The sequence below is a fragment of the Phyllobates terribilis genome, unplaced genomic scaffold (genome assembly GCF_046119375.1).
Source record: "Phyllobates terribilis strain yellow unplaced genomic scaffold, ASM4611937v1 Scaffold_9__5_contigs__length_417890890, whole genome shotgun sequence".
In the NCBI taxonomy this organism is placed as follows: domain Eukaryota; kingdom Metazoa; phylum Chordata; class Amphibia; order Anura; family Dendrobatidae; genus Phyllobates; species Phyllobates terribilis.
Genome location: NW_027362769.1, coordinates 381,432,690 through 381,448,843, shown reverse-complemented (window position 1 = coordinate 381,448,843; position 16,154 = coordinate 381,432,690). Strand labels below are relative to the sequence as shown.

At 43.4% G+C, this 16,154-nt stretch overlaps 1 protein-coding gene across 14 annotated transcripts in view; it reads left to right on the top strand.

Annotated features, from left to right (window-relative positions):
- MPRIP (myosin phosphatase Rho interacting protein) overlaps window positions 1-8,997 on the top strand; it is a 102,666-nt gene extending 93,669 nt beyond the window's left edge. For 9 of the 14 annotated variants that reach the window (XM_073648509.1, XM_073648511.1, XM_073648504.1 and 6 more), the window contains 4 exons: window positions 1,044-1,130; window positions 1,250-1,412; window positions 1,666-1,751; window positions 4,356-8,997. In XM_073648509.1, coding sequence (XP_073504610.1) covers window positions 1,044-1,130; window positions 1,250-1,412; window positions 1,666-1,751; window positions 4,356-4,427 — 408 coding nt within the window. In that variant the 3' untranslated portion in view covers window positions 4,428-8,997. Of the gene's footprint in view, window positions 1-1,043; window positions 1,131-1,249; window positions 1,413-1,665; window positions 1,752-2,316; window positions 2,355-2,535; window positions 2,602-4,355 lie in introns of all 14 variants that reach the window. The other 5 variants (XM_073648506.1, XM_073648516.1, XM_073648518.1 and 2 more) reach the window with 3 other exon arrangements.
- The last annotated feature ends 7,157 nt before the right edge of the window (window positions 8,998-16,154 follow it).

Sequence of the window (16,154 nt, the reverse complement as noted above, 5' to 3'; positions counted from 1 at the left end):
GGGTGCTCGAGTGACATGCTAGAGTCTCCGCCACATATGTTTTGCAACTGTTATACAGCAAAAAAAAACTCGCGGGTATTGCCTGGCATGGATGAGCGATCCCCGCATGTTTTTTTTGGGGTGTCTAATAACATGCGGGTGCATACCCGAGTACCCGATGCAAACTTAAGTAGCGAGCATTTGTGCTCAAGACTAATGACAACTTATTCAATATGATGACCTAATGTTATCAAATTCTGTGTCGTACCTCTGGGTTCAAAATGTTCACTTGATAAAATCCTTGAGGGGTGTAGTTTCCAAAATGGGGTCACTTGTGGGGGGTTTCCACTGTTTAGGCACATCAGGGGCTCTCCAAACGCAACATGGCGTCCGCTCTCGATTCCAGCCAATTTTGCGTTCAAAAAGTCACACAGGTCTCCTTCCCTTCTGAATCCTGCCGTGCACCCAAACAGTGTACTTTCCCCACATATGGGGTATCGGCGTATTTAGGAGAAATTGCAGAAGTTTTTGGGGTCCATATTCCCCTCTTACCCTTGTGAAAATAAAAAAAATTTGGGGCTAAAAGATAATTTTTGTGGAAAATGTTTGATTTTTTTTTATTTTTATGGCATCCGCTAATTATGCAAGCAAATTTTACGTTCAAAAAGTCAAATGGCGCTCCTTCCCTTCCGAACCCTGCCGTGCGCCCAAACAGTGGTTTTCCCCCACATATGGGGTATTGGCGTGCTCAGGAGGAATTGCACAACAAATTTTGTGGTCCATTTTTTCCTGATACCGTTGGGAAAATAAAAAAAAATGGGGTCTAGAGTAACATTTTTGTGAAAAAAAAAGTTAAATGTTAATATTTTTCCTGAGCGTGAAATCACCAGAAATTTTCTACAAGATGGTTGACCTACCTACCTACCTACCTGCCTGATCTGATGGATTCATCTTTATGGCACATAGTCTTCTTACATTATTGGCCTAGTCTTTCCCTTCCATCATGAACATGTTTTAGGATTACCACAAAGGGTCCTGTTCTCGATGTCCGCTGTGTTTTCCAGGTCCTGTTACGTGTGAAGGAGTCTGAGATCCAATACCAGAAGCAAGAGATCAGCTCCCTGAAGGATGAGCTGCAGACAGCTCTGAGGGTAGGCGATGCGCCCCTGAATTATCTCTCTAAATCTATCCAAACATTACATTGTAAAGCAGTCACAATAAAGTAACTTTATTGTCATAACGCATTCATTATATTCTTGTCACCCAAAAGGATAAGAAGTATGCCAGCGATAAATACAAGGACATCTACTCTGAGCTGAGCAACGTGAAGGCCAAGGCCGAGTGTGACATCAGCCGGCTAAAGGAGCAGCTGAAAGCGGCCACCGAGATGTTGGGGGACAAATCCCCTGAGAATGCATCGGTGTCAGGATATGGTGAGTGGGAAAACCTAGTAACGACTGTGCCGTGACATTCAGGGTGTTCATTTATTTTATTTTTGTAAATGATATGCAGCTGTGTGGAAAATGGAAGGATAAATTTATCAAGTCATGTTCTAGTTTGTAGCACAGACTGTTACTAACCCATCGGCAACTCCACGGATTCTTCAGGCCTTATTCCGAAGGTAATTGTTCGGCGCGCAAAATGAGTCAGGAAGTCAATTTTTTTTTTTTAAATACTTTTTTCCAGATATCATGAAATCTAAGAGCAACCCAGATTTCCTGAAGAATGACCGGTCGACCATCAATAGACAGCTGCGGAACATCAGGTCCAAGGTACGCGGGCGCTCATACTACAGGGACAGTAAGATACGGAGAGTGATCTGTCAGCCTAACAGATTTCAGGAGATATAGAGGTCTGTCTGATTGATTGCCACTGATAAAGAAATGTTATTACAAGATCCCTAGCTATTATTCTATTCTATATTACTCGGGCCAAAAACATTCCCAAAATTTCACTAACCCGAGGGTCGAAAAGAGATATATAAAAAGTCTTCTTCAGGACTTTTTACCACACCTTTCTCTATAATGTACCCTACCCCTGAGAATTTGGGGGGCGTTGAATACCACAAGAAATTAGACATCCGTATCGCCTGAAGTCTCTCTGCCTTACAGATTCACCTTACATGTATAGCTAGGTTTTCAGAAATATTTTTAACAGGATTATAGAATGATGTAAAAATAGGGATAAAACTATAAAATGGGAGTAATACACATTTTCTCCCCTTTGCCCACTCCTTGGACTAGTCCATTACTAAATGACCTGTTTAGTAACTTGTTTTTCAAATCCCCAAACGTCCCCCATTTACCCTGCCTGATCCTTGTGATTTTATCTCCCTAGTTGGTCACTCCGTATAGATCATAATTGTCTGCTTGTTAGTAAGTATATGTGAGTGGTCTTCATCTCACTATGTCCGTGCAGGATCCCTGCATGATATCACATGTTCCCCAGGTTTTACGTGGTCAGGGGTGATGGGAAGGGTTCGGAGCACTTGTCACATGGGATTCATGCGCTTTCTTTGTCTGTCTGTGTCTGTGTGTCCCTTTTTGTTCACGGAAGTCCGTAATTGAGCAGGTCTCATGGGATAACTGAAAAGTTCCACGTACCAGGTTCCCTGACATGTAGGTAAAAAATCAGGCCACCAAACTCTGCATGCACAACTTTTCTCTCCATCCTGAGTGCCGCTAACGCCGGCTTGTTCCTTTCTTATAGCCTGCAATCTTCAATGTGAAAATTTTTTTTTTTATTAACATAAAACATCCCAGAAATGTCGAGGTTATTCTATGTAATGGGTTTAGGTTAAAAGGGTTATCTGAGAATCTGGATAGGTCCTACATATCCAATCTGTGCAGACACCCCCCCCCCCCGATCAGTGGTCTGCAGATCCCGCTGTAGCCGGAACATCACCGCTCTATACAGCGTTTAGTAGCCATTATCGGTAATACCGCTCAGCGCCAATAGATGTGACCTGCAGAACCCGAGACCGGCCACAATTTACAGTGTGTAGAGCTACATCAATCTGCGGCGGATCACCCCATGTAAACATTGTGATATATTGTGTCCTAGATTAGTCCTGTTTTATATACAAGATTGTGAGTCCGGTGTTTCCACAACCCATACTCTAACATCATTGTGTTTTGTATCTTGCTCCCAATGTAGGGACATCTCCCAAATATTCATCCAGACTTTTTTTTTCTGAGAGCAAACTATACGGCCCTATGGGGTTATATCTCTCACTATGTGATACAGAATAAAGTCCTTGGTGCAGCATCTGAAGGAGAGGGGGCTGGCACAGACAGAAGAGGCTTGGTGTTTCGGGTTCCGTTTTGTCTATGCTTGTAGTTGGCCCATATTTGTGTTCCTTGAAGTACGACTGGTTGATTTACGTATATAGGGTGCATTCCCATCTCGTACAGGATGTCATAGAGCCACATCTGTTATACATTTATCTTCAAAGCCAACACCATCTCAGGAGGTCAGGAACAGAGAGGTGGCCGCTCGTTTATGGCTTTTTCTTTTGAAAAATGTCCGAGCAAGCGTAGAATACCAAATATCTGAGCTAGGAAATCCACTGCTTCAAGTCAAATAGAGGGCGTTTTATTCTGCAAATCCTCTGGGAAAAGCTTGATAGGATGGATGCCACGTGGTTGGTCACTGATAAAGCGGCACAAGCCTATTTCAGTTATTTTTGCAGGAGGTACAGTGGGCAGATTTTGGCTACACCTCACTCTTATCTTGCTAAACAATCCTATTTTTACCAAATGTACTTGTAGCATCACTCCAATAAACCTTGATTTTAATGTAGGGCTTTCAGACATCCATCTGTGCCGTATTAAAAAAAAAAAAAAAAAAACTTGCTCAACCAATTGAGGGTTTGGGGTGTTCAGTGCCTCTCCTAGTTTTTAACTATAGACAAATCCTTTTTAAAGTTTTTGGTATCTTCACATCCATTGACAACTTGACAGGTTGATTTATCACTATGAAACAAAAAATATGAAGATGTTTCATAATGAGTTCCTTGTTCCATCACAATTATTATGAAGCACGACTGTCACCTTTTGGATTTCGGAACCAAAATACATCCTTTTTTTTTAATGCGATTGTAAAACAAACCTTTTAACAGTAATAGTATAATTGTCACTTAACCCCGACTTGGCCCACGGCTATGGTTTCTTTTCACGTATGGTTATTTGCACCCATTTTCCTCACATCCATCTGTCATATGTCACCCTCCTACCGATACACCCCTGTCGTTTCTTCAGCATGCAGAACTAATCTCACTCCATTTTGTGTGTGCTTACACCCCTGGCACTTGACTCTGTGTCCTTTTTTTGTCTCAACATTTGATGTTTTTTTTTTTCTTATTCCACCCCACGCAGAGCCTGAAGGAGGGGCTGACAGTCCAGGAGCGCCTTAAAATCTTCGAATCCCAGGACTACAAGAAACACTAACGTCTCCCGATTTCTGCCGCGCGTCTCTTCGGATGTGGAGCAGATGCGCCGCCCTGGATCCATCGGGCCTCAGGGGACTCTGATGTGCAGCTTCTCTGCATGTCACGTGGCTCTTGAAAATGTGCAAGACCATTAAGGTGTTGAAATGGTTAATTCCTGTGGGTACTTCTCCAGCTCAATGTCTTTCCTTAACCCTTTCCCGCTCCAGGATTAGGGCACATTAACTCGCCTTCTCCTATCTTTGTCAGAGCTTTAACTCTCATTCAGAATTGTCAGTATTAAGGCACCGCTGCTGCCGATCAATAAGCTATCAGGTGTGACGACATTGGACCTTCAGGCCTCGTGCTGGCCCCATTGTGCTGCCATCTGGAGGAGAAGGGCTGAATCGCGGATATGGAAATGTGACAGGGCTACCTGCCTGGGTACAATCGGCACAACACCCCTCACGCTACCCTTACAATGTATGTAGTTATTTATAGGTGTGTTTGTGTGTGTAATATGTGTACAGAAGGAAAACTGCTTAATCTTGCTCCTGAAATTTTGCTGTGAAAACTCTGATCCGATGGATATGATATGCTCAATGTAGTAACTTCAGGGTGCTCGCATTACTTACTCTTGAACAAAAGCGCTGGTGAGGCAGCCGTGTGGTTTGCTGTACCAATAACGCTCTGTCATCAGTTCAGGAATAGCGGCTGACATGTGGCGTCTCGTCCCCGCCGATTCCGGCATCTGCATCCTGACAAGTGGTCGCACTAATAAAATGTCTCACTATTTTTTTTTTTTTCTCTATTCCTTTATTAGTTTCTTGCCTATTCGAGCATGAGAATAAATAAAGCCTTGAACTTTTAGCAGACATTTTTTTTTTTTAGACAGACCATACCGGTCATTTTGGAAATACAACTAGCTTTCAGTACTAAATGTATATTCTCCAAATTGGTTCAGTTTTTAAAACTTTAGTCTCTTGAATTTAGTGTTTTTTTTTCCCATTTGTAAATGCTCCTAGTTTTTAAACCTAAACCTGAAGGGGATTCAAAAGGAATGGAAATATGAAAGAAGGATTTAGACTTTTCTTTTCTGTCGGGTCCACTTCTTTCGTTTCTACTACGATTACTAAAATGGCAATCCTAAATTTAATATTGTTTCATATGGGAACTTCAATTTTTGGCAGCCGAGCATACGAACATTGGAGTATTTTAATTCCCCTGAGGTTTCCTTATGATGGTCAAGAGTCTATAAATGGGATCCAGAATACTGTACGTAAAGCCATCCAGGATTTATTTTCTTTCTTGTCCTTATTTGCCATTAAAAGTAAATTTTATCTTGCGGTGTGGCTGGCAAGGAAAGCTTTATTACTGTTTTATCTTCCTTATGGATTTTCATGGAAATGTAGCCTATCCATTCACCAAGAACCATTGACATCAATGTGCATTTCATGGGCCCAAGTAATATTAGTGAAAATGCAGCCTATCCATTCACTGATTCTTGGTTTGGTTTGGCTTGTTCTCGTGTCCCGTCCAGCCTATAAATTGGGTAGGCACTTGCTGGTAAGGTAGCAGTATGGATTGGCACTGATGGGTGCTGACTTTTCCCGCAGTACCCGCGGCTCCTAGAAGCACTTGGCAGGTGATATATTACATTATATGATTGTGGTGTCGTAAAGTGAGTTATGTTACAGTGTGAAGGTTTGTGGCATGTTATTTTTTTTAATGTATGTGGTTGTTTTTCAGAACGTGATCTTTTTGCATTGGAAAATGTTTGAGGTTTGCTGAGAGGACGTTGTATCCTCCTGTATATAGCCTTCTAAGAAAATAGGATCTCTCCTCTAGCAGTTGAAGGTTTTTTTTTTGTTCACCAGCAGTTCCCTCGTAAAGGGAATGTTGTGTATTTCAGCCCAACGGAGTGTCCAGGGGTCTGGAAAGCCATGAATTGAGGCTTAAAGAAGGTGACCTGTGTGTCATTGCTATGTGCAGTCCTGTGATATAGTATGTACGCCGATGGTTGTGACGGCAGAGCGGAGCTGACCGCTGTTGATAAGTTTTAGTTATAAACCTGGAGAGAAAAAAAACAAAACCTGGCTTGTGGTGTATAGTGAAATCCTCTATATGTAGACTCTAGATCTTCGTAGGTTGTTTTCTTGGGAACCAGTTTGCATTAATGGCATCTAATTGAGAACAGTGATTATTTATTGTAACAGGGTTTTGAAAAATGAAGTCCTCTTCTTATGTCCCCCTTTCAATTTTTTCAATTTTGTGTCGTTGGAGGTGCTGTTAGCGCCACCTTGTGTCTAGTTGCTGTCACTGCAGAAAAAAAAAAGGCAATTGAGATGGTGAGAAGCTTGAAATATCCAACATTTCTTCTGTATGTTCAGAATAACGTCTTGCTCGCCTTATAGGATTAATTTAGGGTCACCGTAGTCAATAAACCCCCTCCAACAAGGATCTCTATAGCTGTATTTTTATTTATTTTAAATAGCTTTGTAATCTTTGCAATAGAGCTTTTTGTCTTCCTTTTTCCAGCGTGCGCCATCTTTTATTAGATACCCCAAGGAGCTGCATAAACGAGCCGAGGATATCAGAATCTCCAATAAATAAAGCGGAGAAAATAAGGAGATGGCCTGAATGGGCCCATACCTTCTTCTAAGCCAAGGCCTGAGCATTACACTGATGACAGACATTTTGCCAGCAGTCCCTTAGCTGCCTCTTTAGCACGATCTATACGTCCAAACATATCCGAGGACTTGTGGGTTGCATCATCTATAACGTGTAAATATCTGTAATGTTTAGAAACATCACCGCAAATCTGGAGTATTCGCAGTTCCTTCTTTGTATACATAGTAGACACATTTCTTTATTTTAAAGCGGTATTTGAGGGGCAGCGGGTTCAATCCTGTCATGTGCTAGTGTGTATATGGTCGTAATGTATTTAGATTTTTGCGATCCACCGCCTTCTCCTGCAGGTTATGGCGCACCTTAGGGACCTCAGTGAAGGTAGAGTTAGTGCATGCGCAGGTCCCAGCTAGAAATCACTTGTCTGTTTTAAATGCCAGATAATTTAAGAAAACCTGTATAGTATTCAGAACACAACTTTGTACATATTTCTTAATTCCAGAGAATAGTGAGGTTTGTGTCCGACTTGTGTTTTTAATCCTAAAACTCCCGGATGTTTAATTTTTTTTTTTTTCTTCTTTAAATCTTGTGGATTGAGTGTAACATTTGGAGTTAATTGACCCTTGTAAGTTTTTGATAATGTTTTACAACCTCACCGAATGTGAGTCCTGCATTTTTCTGTCCCGTGTAATATATATATAAATATCCGTTGTAGAGGATTGTACAGCCGGCCTCTGACCAGTATTCCACATTCCTCCAAGTGAGCGCCTGGCTCCTCTTTTCGGAGAGACCGGGTGCCAGCTGCTTAAATGAAATGGAGTCTTCTGTTGCCCGTGGGTTCTGCAGCGTCAGTTTTTAAGAGGAGATAATGTTTTGTGTAATATGTAAATAACACGCATACTTTTCTTTTTTCCTGTAACATAATCCAGGTCTTGGTTTATGACTGTTTCGGCTCCTTTGCTGTCAGTGCTCTACATTATAATCGGTTCTGGCAGGAAATGGGTGGTAGGTGCCGCTACGGACCTTATGCACTGTTCTGCCGCAGAACATATGCAACCAAAAGTTTCTTGAACCTACAGTTGTGGTATTAACACTACACACTATTTGAAGACCACACCGGCTTTGTTCACTATTTGTTAGGTTTTCTTGTTCGTCCTAAAAACACTATCATAATGTGGGTTTAGCGCTGGTAATGCAGAGGGGCCCCCATGAAAGGGCTCCTGAGGATCAGATGGTAGTCAATTGCACTTCCTGAAGGCTCCAGCATCTTCAGTCATCAACTATTGTAGCACTTAGATTGCAGGCAGACTGCCATTGTCACTATAGCTGCGGATGAACTAAAGGTTCCATCATTTCCAGTCTGAATTTGCTATAGTGCGGTGGATGTCTATCGTTGATTACATAGCGCCCCTCCCCTGACTCCTACCATCTGCCTTGGCCAAACCATGTGCACCCCCATAGGGGCGCTCACTGGACAGCCCAATAAAATATGCAAGAAGCAACCCAACTCCAGAAAAGACAGGGATACCAGAGATACATAGTTCTTCTGTCTGGATATAGATCGATGTGTCATTCTCAAAATTACTTTTACATTTTATTATTGTTTTTATGATGCCCGTTGCTGCATCTTCTGGTTCAGTATACCCTCCAGTGCTGGCTGGCACCGTAGGGTTTATTGCAGGAAGCAAATGGGCTTAAAATTACATTGATGTTCTTGTCTCTCAGTACAACATATAGTATGAATGCTTTCATTTTTTTTTTCCTCCTCTATTTGTGGTGATATCTTAAGTTCATCCCTCGACTTGCCTGTTCCCTGCAGCTCACTTCGGTCACGTTATTTCTTCCCGCCGGATGCGTGCGACTCGCTAGGTTCCTGTGGATGTAGCTGATCATTTTTATTTTGTAAATATTACCTAACTTTACATAAACTATATCGTAATAAACTATTTTTGCACCACCCTTTACATGCTGTCTGAGTGTTGTCTGTTGAGCAGCTGCTGGCAGGGTACACACTTTCTGCAAAATGCAAAGATCACTTCCACCTGGCTTCATTCTGGGAAGGTTAATTATGCATCTAGATTCTTAATAAAAACCTTTAAGGCTTTAATGGTAAAGAAATTAGGCTCTTTGGTAAGACACAGACCTACTTTTTCAAAGTAACATACATGACAAAACAGCTTACCAAGATATCTGCATACTTTATGGTTTTTGAGCAGTAATTAAAACAGAGAACCCATAAACTTTTGACACTCTCTTGCAGATCTGCTGAGAGCCAGTTGCAGCTTGGGACGAGGCAGCTCCAGCGTGTATGCCCTGACTAGCAAACCATTTAAACAGTTCTTACTATAATCACACTCGAGTGGTAATAATTCATTATTAAAATAAATAAAATATTATTACTAATCATTGCACATCCAACTGGAAGAGTGTTTCCAGTGGGGCACCACAAGGCTCTGTCCTGGCCCCAGTGTTGTTCGACGTTTTTATAAATTATAACTAGATAAGGGAACTGAAGGTAAACTAATCAAATTTGCAGACTATGCACAGCTAGGAGGGATAGTGACCATTAGAGAAGACAAAGGATTCAGAAGGCTGGAGATGAGCTTGAACAGTGGGCAGCAACTAATAGAATATTTAACGGAGAAATGCAAGATTCTACATTTGGGAAAGAAAAACAAAAATTACATCTACAGAATGGGAGAAATGGAAATAAGCATCAGCACATGTGAAAAAGACTTGGGTATACTAATAGATCAGACTGCACTTGAGTCAACAGTGTGATGCAGCAGCAAAAAAAGCAAACAGTCTAGATCACGTGAAGTAATTATCCCCCTCTACTCCTCCTCGGTCAGACCTCATCTGGAATACTGGGTTCAGTTCTGGGTACTACATTTTAAAAAAAAGACATTGAATAATTGGAGCAAGTTCATAAGAAGAGCCACCAGAATGGTGAGCAGACTGCAAACTATGTCCTACGAGAACGTGTTAAAGAATCTGTGAAAAGGCTAAAAGACTTAATAGCTGTCTACAAATATCTGAAGGGATATCAAGTGTAGAGGGATCATACTTCTCATTTGTACATGGAAACATGAGAAGCAATGGAATGAAACAAAGGAAGATACAACATTAGAAAAAACTTTGACAGTGAGGGTGATCAAAGAGTGGAACAGGCGGCCACAAGAGGTGGTGAGTTCTCCTTCAATGGAAGTCTTCAAACAGACTAGACAGACATCTGTCTGAGATGGTTTAGTGAATTGTGTATTGAGCAGGGTGGGGGGTTGGGCACAATGACCATGGAGGTCCCTTCCACCTCTTAAAAGGGCTTGTCCACTACTCGGACAAGCCCTTCTTGAATAACATGCTTGGCCCCAATAAAATAAACACTATACTTGCCTCTCGTGCCAGCAGTCACAGTCCTGGGACTCTGGTGTGGTGGAATGACACCTGGCACCTGATCAGCACTGGTGTCATTGTCCCCACCCTCGGATGTTTTGAAGAGGAAGTCCGGGCTGCAGCTGATCTGACTTCCTCCTCTTCATGTTCAATTTTGTATGTGGGCAGGGACAGTGACGCCAGCGCTGATTGGGCCCGGGCTCTACGTGTCATTCTACGGCACCAGAGCCCCGGGACCGTGAGTGCCAACACCACTAGAATGGCCCGGGAGGAAAGTACCGTATATTCCGGCGTATAAGACGACTTTTGAAGACTGAAAAATCTTCTGTCTAGTCTGGGGTCGTCTTATACGCCGGTAATGCTTTTGAACTTTCAGAAATTGACATGCGGGGATACTCTGGGGGTGTTAATAAGCTGCCGTGGCCGTATCCCTGCCATGTCGGAGTTAATATAAGGTGGAGGGAGTTAAAATACGGCGGCGGTAGGTCCAGACAGTCAGCGCTTCTGTGCTGAAACTGACACATCGCTGCGTATTCCCAGCTCCGGACACAGCGCAGGGCTTCTGTGCCGACAGCTTTCACTTGTCACAGAAGCGCTGCGCTGTGTCCGGAGCAGGGAAGTTCGCATCGCTTCTGTGACAATATATGAAAAGCCGGCACCCGACAATTTAGAATAGAAAGAATAGAGCATCACACATAGATTAGATAGATAGAAACATGTCAGTCACATATATATGAAGTACAGTGATAGTGTTGGTTACTGTACTTGTCATCGTGTTAAAATAACGGATTTATTTAAAAAAAAATTGGCGTGGGGTTCCCCGTAATTTTAGTCTCTAGCGGAGGTTAAGCAGACAGCTGGGGCAGATGTTTGAAGCCTGGGAAGGGGGTAATACCCACGGAGCTTCCCAGGCTACTAATATCAGCCCCCAGCTGAATACCTAGCCTTTACTAGCTATTAAAATGGGGGATCCCAAAAAAATGACGTGGGGGTCCCCCCTATTTTAATAGCTAGCAAAGGCTAAGCAGACAGCTGGAGGCTGATATTAATAGCCCAGGAAGGGTGCCATGAATATTGGCCCCCTCCCAGGCTAGAAACACCAGCCGTCAGCCGCCCCAGAAATGGCGCATCCATAGGATGCGCCAATTCTGGCACTTAGCCTCGCTCTTCCCACTGCCCTGTAGCGGTGGCAGTGGGGTAATAGGGTTGGGGTTGATGTCAGCTTATAATGCCAGCTGACATCAAGCCCAGGTTAGTAATGGAGAGGCGTCTATAAGACACCCCCATTACTAACCCCATAGTAAAAGTTAAAAAAAACACAAACACCCAGAATAAAGTCCTTTAATTGAAATAAACACACAATTCTTTATTGTTCTAAATTAAACCATACTTAGTCACGCCCATTCCAGCTGAAGCCAACGATCTCCTGCAATAAAAGTAAAATAATAAAGCAACCTCATCCTTACCTTTCCATGGTTCCCACAACAGCTTCAGCTCTGCTACATCGAGATGACAGGCTGGACCGCAGCAGAAAGCTGCCATCCAGCCTGTCATCCCGCAGACACTGAGAAGAGCAGGCATGCTTGCGCTCCTCAGTGTCTCGCTGTGACGGCATCCAGATGAGCCGACAATGAACTCAGCTCACCTCCTGGACGTCCGTCACTGACAGCGTGGGAAACTTCTACTGCGCATGCGGGGAGCAGGAGAATTTTCCCACGCTGTCAGTGACGTGCATGAGGTGAGCCGAGTTCATTGGACATGATCTCGGCTCATCTGGATGCCGTCACAGTCAGACACTGAGGAGCACAAGCATGCCTGCGCTTCTTAGTGTCTGCCGCATGGCAAGCTGAACGGCAGCGTTCTGCTGCGGTGCAGCCTGTCATGTGAATGTAGCAGAGCTGGACCGGTCCTGGGAACCATGGAAAGGTAAGGATGAGGTTGCTTTATTATTTTACTTTTATTGCAGGAGATCGTTGGCTTCAGCTGGAATGGGCGTGACTAAGTATGGTTTAATTTAGAACATTAAAAAATTGTGTCTTTATTTCAATTAAAGGACTTTATTCTGGGTGTTTGTGTTTTTTTTTAATTACTTTACTAGAAATTCATGGCGGTCATGTCTAATATTGGCGTGACCCCATGAATTTCGGGCTTAGGGCCAGCTGATAATGCCAAGCTGGCCCTAACCCCTTTATTACCCAGTGAGCCACCGCACCAGGGCCCTGGATGAGTTGGGTACAGCGCCAGAAGATGGCGCTTCTATGAACGCGCCATTTTCCGGGGTGGCTGCGGACTGCAATTTGCAGCGGGGGGGGGCCAGAAAGCTTGGGTCTCCCTGCGCTGCAGATTCCAGCCCCCAGCTGCCTAGTTGTACCTGGCTGGACACAAAAATAGGGCGAAGCCCCACGTCTTTTTTTTTTTAATTATTTCATGAAATAATTAAAAAAAAAAAAAAAGGCCTTCCCTATATTGTTGTGTCCGGCCAGGTACAAATAGGCAGCTGGTGGTTGGGGGCAGCCCGTTCCTGCCTGCTGTACCTGGCTGGACACAAAAATATGGCGAAGCCCACGTCAACATTTTTGGGAAAAATTAATTACAAAATTAATAATAATTTAGGGACTGCATCTTTATTAACCCCTCAATTGTCATTTAGTGTTAAAATAAAGGATTTTTTAAAAAGAAAATTGGCGTGGGATCCACCATCATTATAGTCTCTAGCGGAGGTTAAGCAGACGGCTGGGGCAGATGTTTGAAGTCTGGGAAGAGGGTAATACCCACGGAGCTTCCCAGGCTACTAATATCAGCCCCCAGCTGAATACCTAGCCTTTACCAGCTATTAGAATGGGGGATCCCCCCAAAAAATGACGTGGGGTCCCCCCTATTTTAATATGTTTATGAGTGACAGTTTTCCTGCTATATACCTGCATGTCATAAGAATTTAAATTAAAAAAGGACCATGTTAAATTCAAATCAGTTTTTTTTTAATTTTTACCGGTGTTTGGTATGCGTTGGAAAAGGGGTAGTCTTATACGGTGAATATATCCTAAACTTTATATTTTAACAGGAAAGTAGGGGGGTCGTCTTATACGCCGGAATATACGGTAGGTTTCTTTTATTTTATCAGGGCCAAACATTAGTTCAAGAAGGGTTTGTCCTAGTAGCAGACAACCCCTTTAACATTCTATCATTCTAATTACTTTTGTTAAGCACAGTAAATGCATTTATGTTAATATACAGATTAAGCCTAACATTAATTCTTTCTTTTTGCATCTCAATTAGCCCCTTTGAGCATCAAACTTTACACAGCTGAAGGGTCGGTCCTATTTTTACATTTCCCAGTAGCAAGCACCCTGCTTCTCCTCAGTGCTGCAGACTTCTCCCTCATTGTCCTTTGTGCTTCTGACAAATGCCACTGGAGTGTATGAGCTCCGATCTGTGCTGAAAGGCCACACCCCTGCCCAATTTTATCTTCTACCACCTACAGCAGTATAGCTGCATGTATGTTTTTACAGCATTAAAGGAGTACTTCTGGGAGACCATACATTCTCCTGGACAAACCAGCAAGAACTATAAAGCGGACATCCAGAGCAATGATTAACACAAGTCAGAATAAGCCATGACAATGTATTAAGTACTTGCATGTGTCAATCAGTGCTCTGCCTTACCTTGGAGTACCCCCTTTAATCTGTTAGCTGGTCTCCAGCAGAAACAGTTCTGCACTCGAGTGACTCCACGAGGAGACTTGTAACAACTACACAGACGATAATGTGGATGAACGGGGCCTGGTGAACAATATATTGAAATAAATGTCAGCTTCTTCATAAATACTGTATTGATGACAGGACAGTCTAATAAACTGTAGTGATAACATGTGAAGATGATCAATTTTCACCAGTATGGGATACATCCATTGTTTTGTGCATCTACACCCTGCAATAAGGCTATGTGCCCACGATGCAGAAACGCTCCGGATTTTTTCCTGAGCGTTTCTGCATCTCCCTGGCCGAAAAAACGCATGCGGATTGTACATGTGTTTTTCCTGCCAGGGACATGCGAATGTGAAGCGTTCTTCACATGCATTTCCGCATGCGGGTTGACAAGCGTTTTCAAAGCAATTTTAGCATCACTTGGAAAGTGCTTGACAACTTGGTCACACTATATAAATCCATGCAACCGGCATGGATTTATATAGTGTGACCGTAAAGAATAAATATATACTTACCTTCCGATGGACCCCGGTGTTTTGCTTCCCTCTGTTCTCCCTTGCTGGCAGCTCATGGTACACTGAAGGACCAGCCGATGTAAGCATTGTGTGACCCGTCACATGACTATAACATCAGCGCAGGTCCTCCAGTCCATCGCAAGCTGCCGGCAAGTGAAGACAAGGAGAGCGGCGGCCGTCAGAAGGTAAGTATAACATTTTTTATTTTCTTTTTTTTTTTTCACAGGCTCTATGGTACCCGGGTCCGGAGGAGTCTCCTGTCCTCCACACCCGGGTACCATCCGCACATTGAAACGCATGGAATGCGCATCTATATATGCAGTGATGCATAATCCATGCGTTCCAATGCAAGTCAATGGCGGTGAAAACGCCGCGCTTCCGCAAAATAATTGGTAGTGCTGCATTTTTTTCCGCAATAATCCACAGCGGAAATTTCCGCAGAATGTGCACAGCACATGTGGATTATCATTGGGGAACATGGCAGGCCTTCTACCATGCGTTTTTTAAGCGTTTCTGCAGCGTTTTTGCCACTGCGGAAATGCTTAAAAAACGCATCATAGGCACACAGCCTAAGACTAGAAATGCTCACATTGTAATAATGTGTAAGGCTGTGTGACCACGATGCGTTTAAGCGTTTCAGCAGTGGCAGAAACGCTTAAACGCTTGGTAGAAGGCCTGCCATGTTCCCCAATGATAATCCCCATGTGCTGTGCACATGCTGTGGAAATTTCCGCTGCGGATTATCATTGCGGAAAAAAATGCAGCACTACCAATTATTTTGCGGAAGCGCGGCGTTTTCACCGCCATTAACTTGCATTGGAACGCATGGATTATGCATCACTGTATATGTAGATGCGCATTCCATGCGTTTCAATGTGCAGATGGTACCTGGGTCTGGAGGACAAGAGACTCTCCTCCGGACCCGGGTACCATAGAGCCTGTGGAAAAAAAAGAATAAAATAAAAAATGTTATATTTACCTTCTGACGGCCGCCGCTCTCCTTGTCTTCACTTGCCGGCAGATCGCGATGGACTGGAGGACCTGCGCTGACGTTCTACTCATGTGATGGGTCATGCGATGCTGATGTCGGCAGGTCCTTCAGTGTACCGCTGCCGGCAAGGGAGAACGGAGGGAAGCAAAACACCGGGGGCCGTCAGAGGGTAAGTATAGATTTATTTTTCTATTTTTTACCATTCTTTACGGTCACACTATATAAATCCATGCCTTTTGCATGGATTTATATAGTGTGACCAAGTTGTCAAGCACTTTCCAAGTGATGCTAAAATCGCTTAGAAAGCGCTTGTCAACCCGCATGCGGAAATGCATGTGCAGAACGCTTCACATCCGCATGTCCCTGGCAGGAAAAAACGCATGTACAATCCGCACGTACAATCCGCATGCGTTTTTTCTGCCAGGGAGATGCAGAAACGCTCAGGAAAAATCCGGAGCATTTCTGCATCGGGGGCACATAGCCTTTATCACTTTATACAAGTGGCAGGCTTATATTAA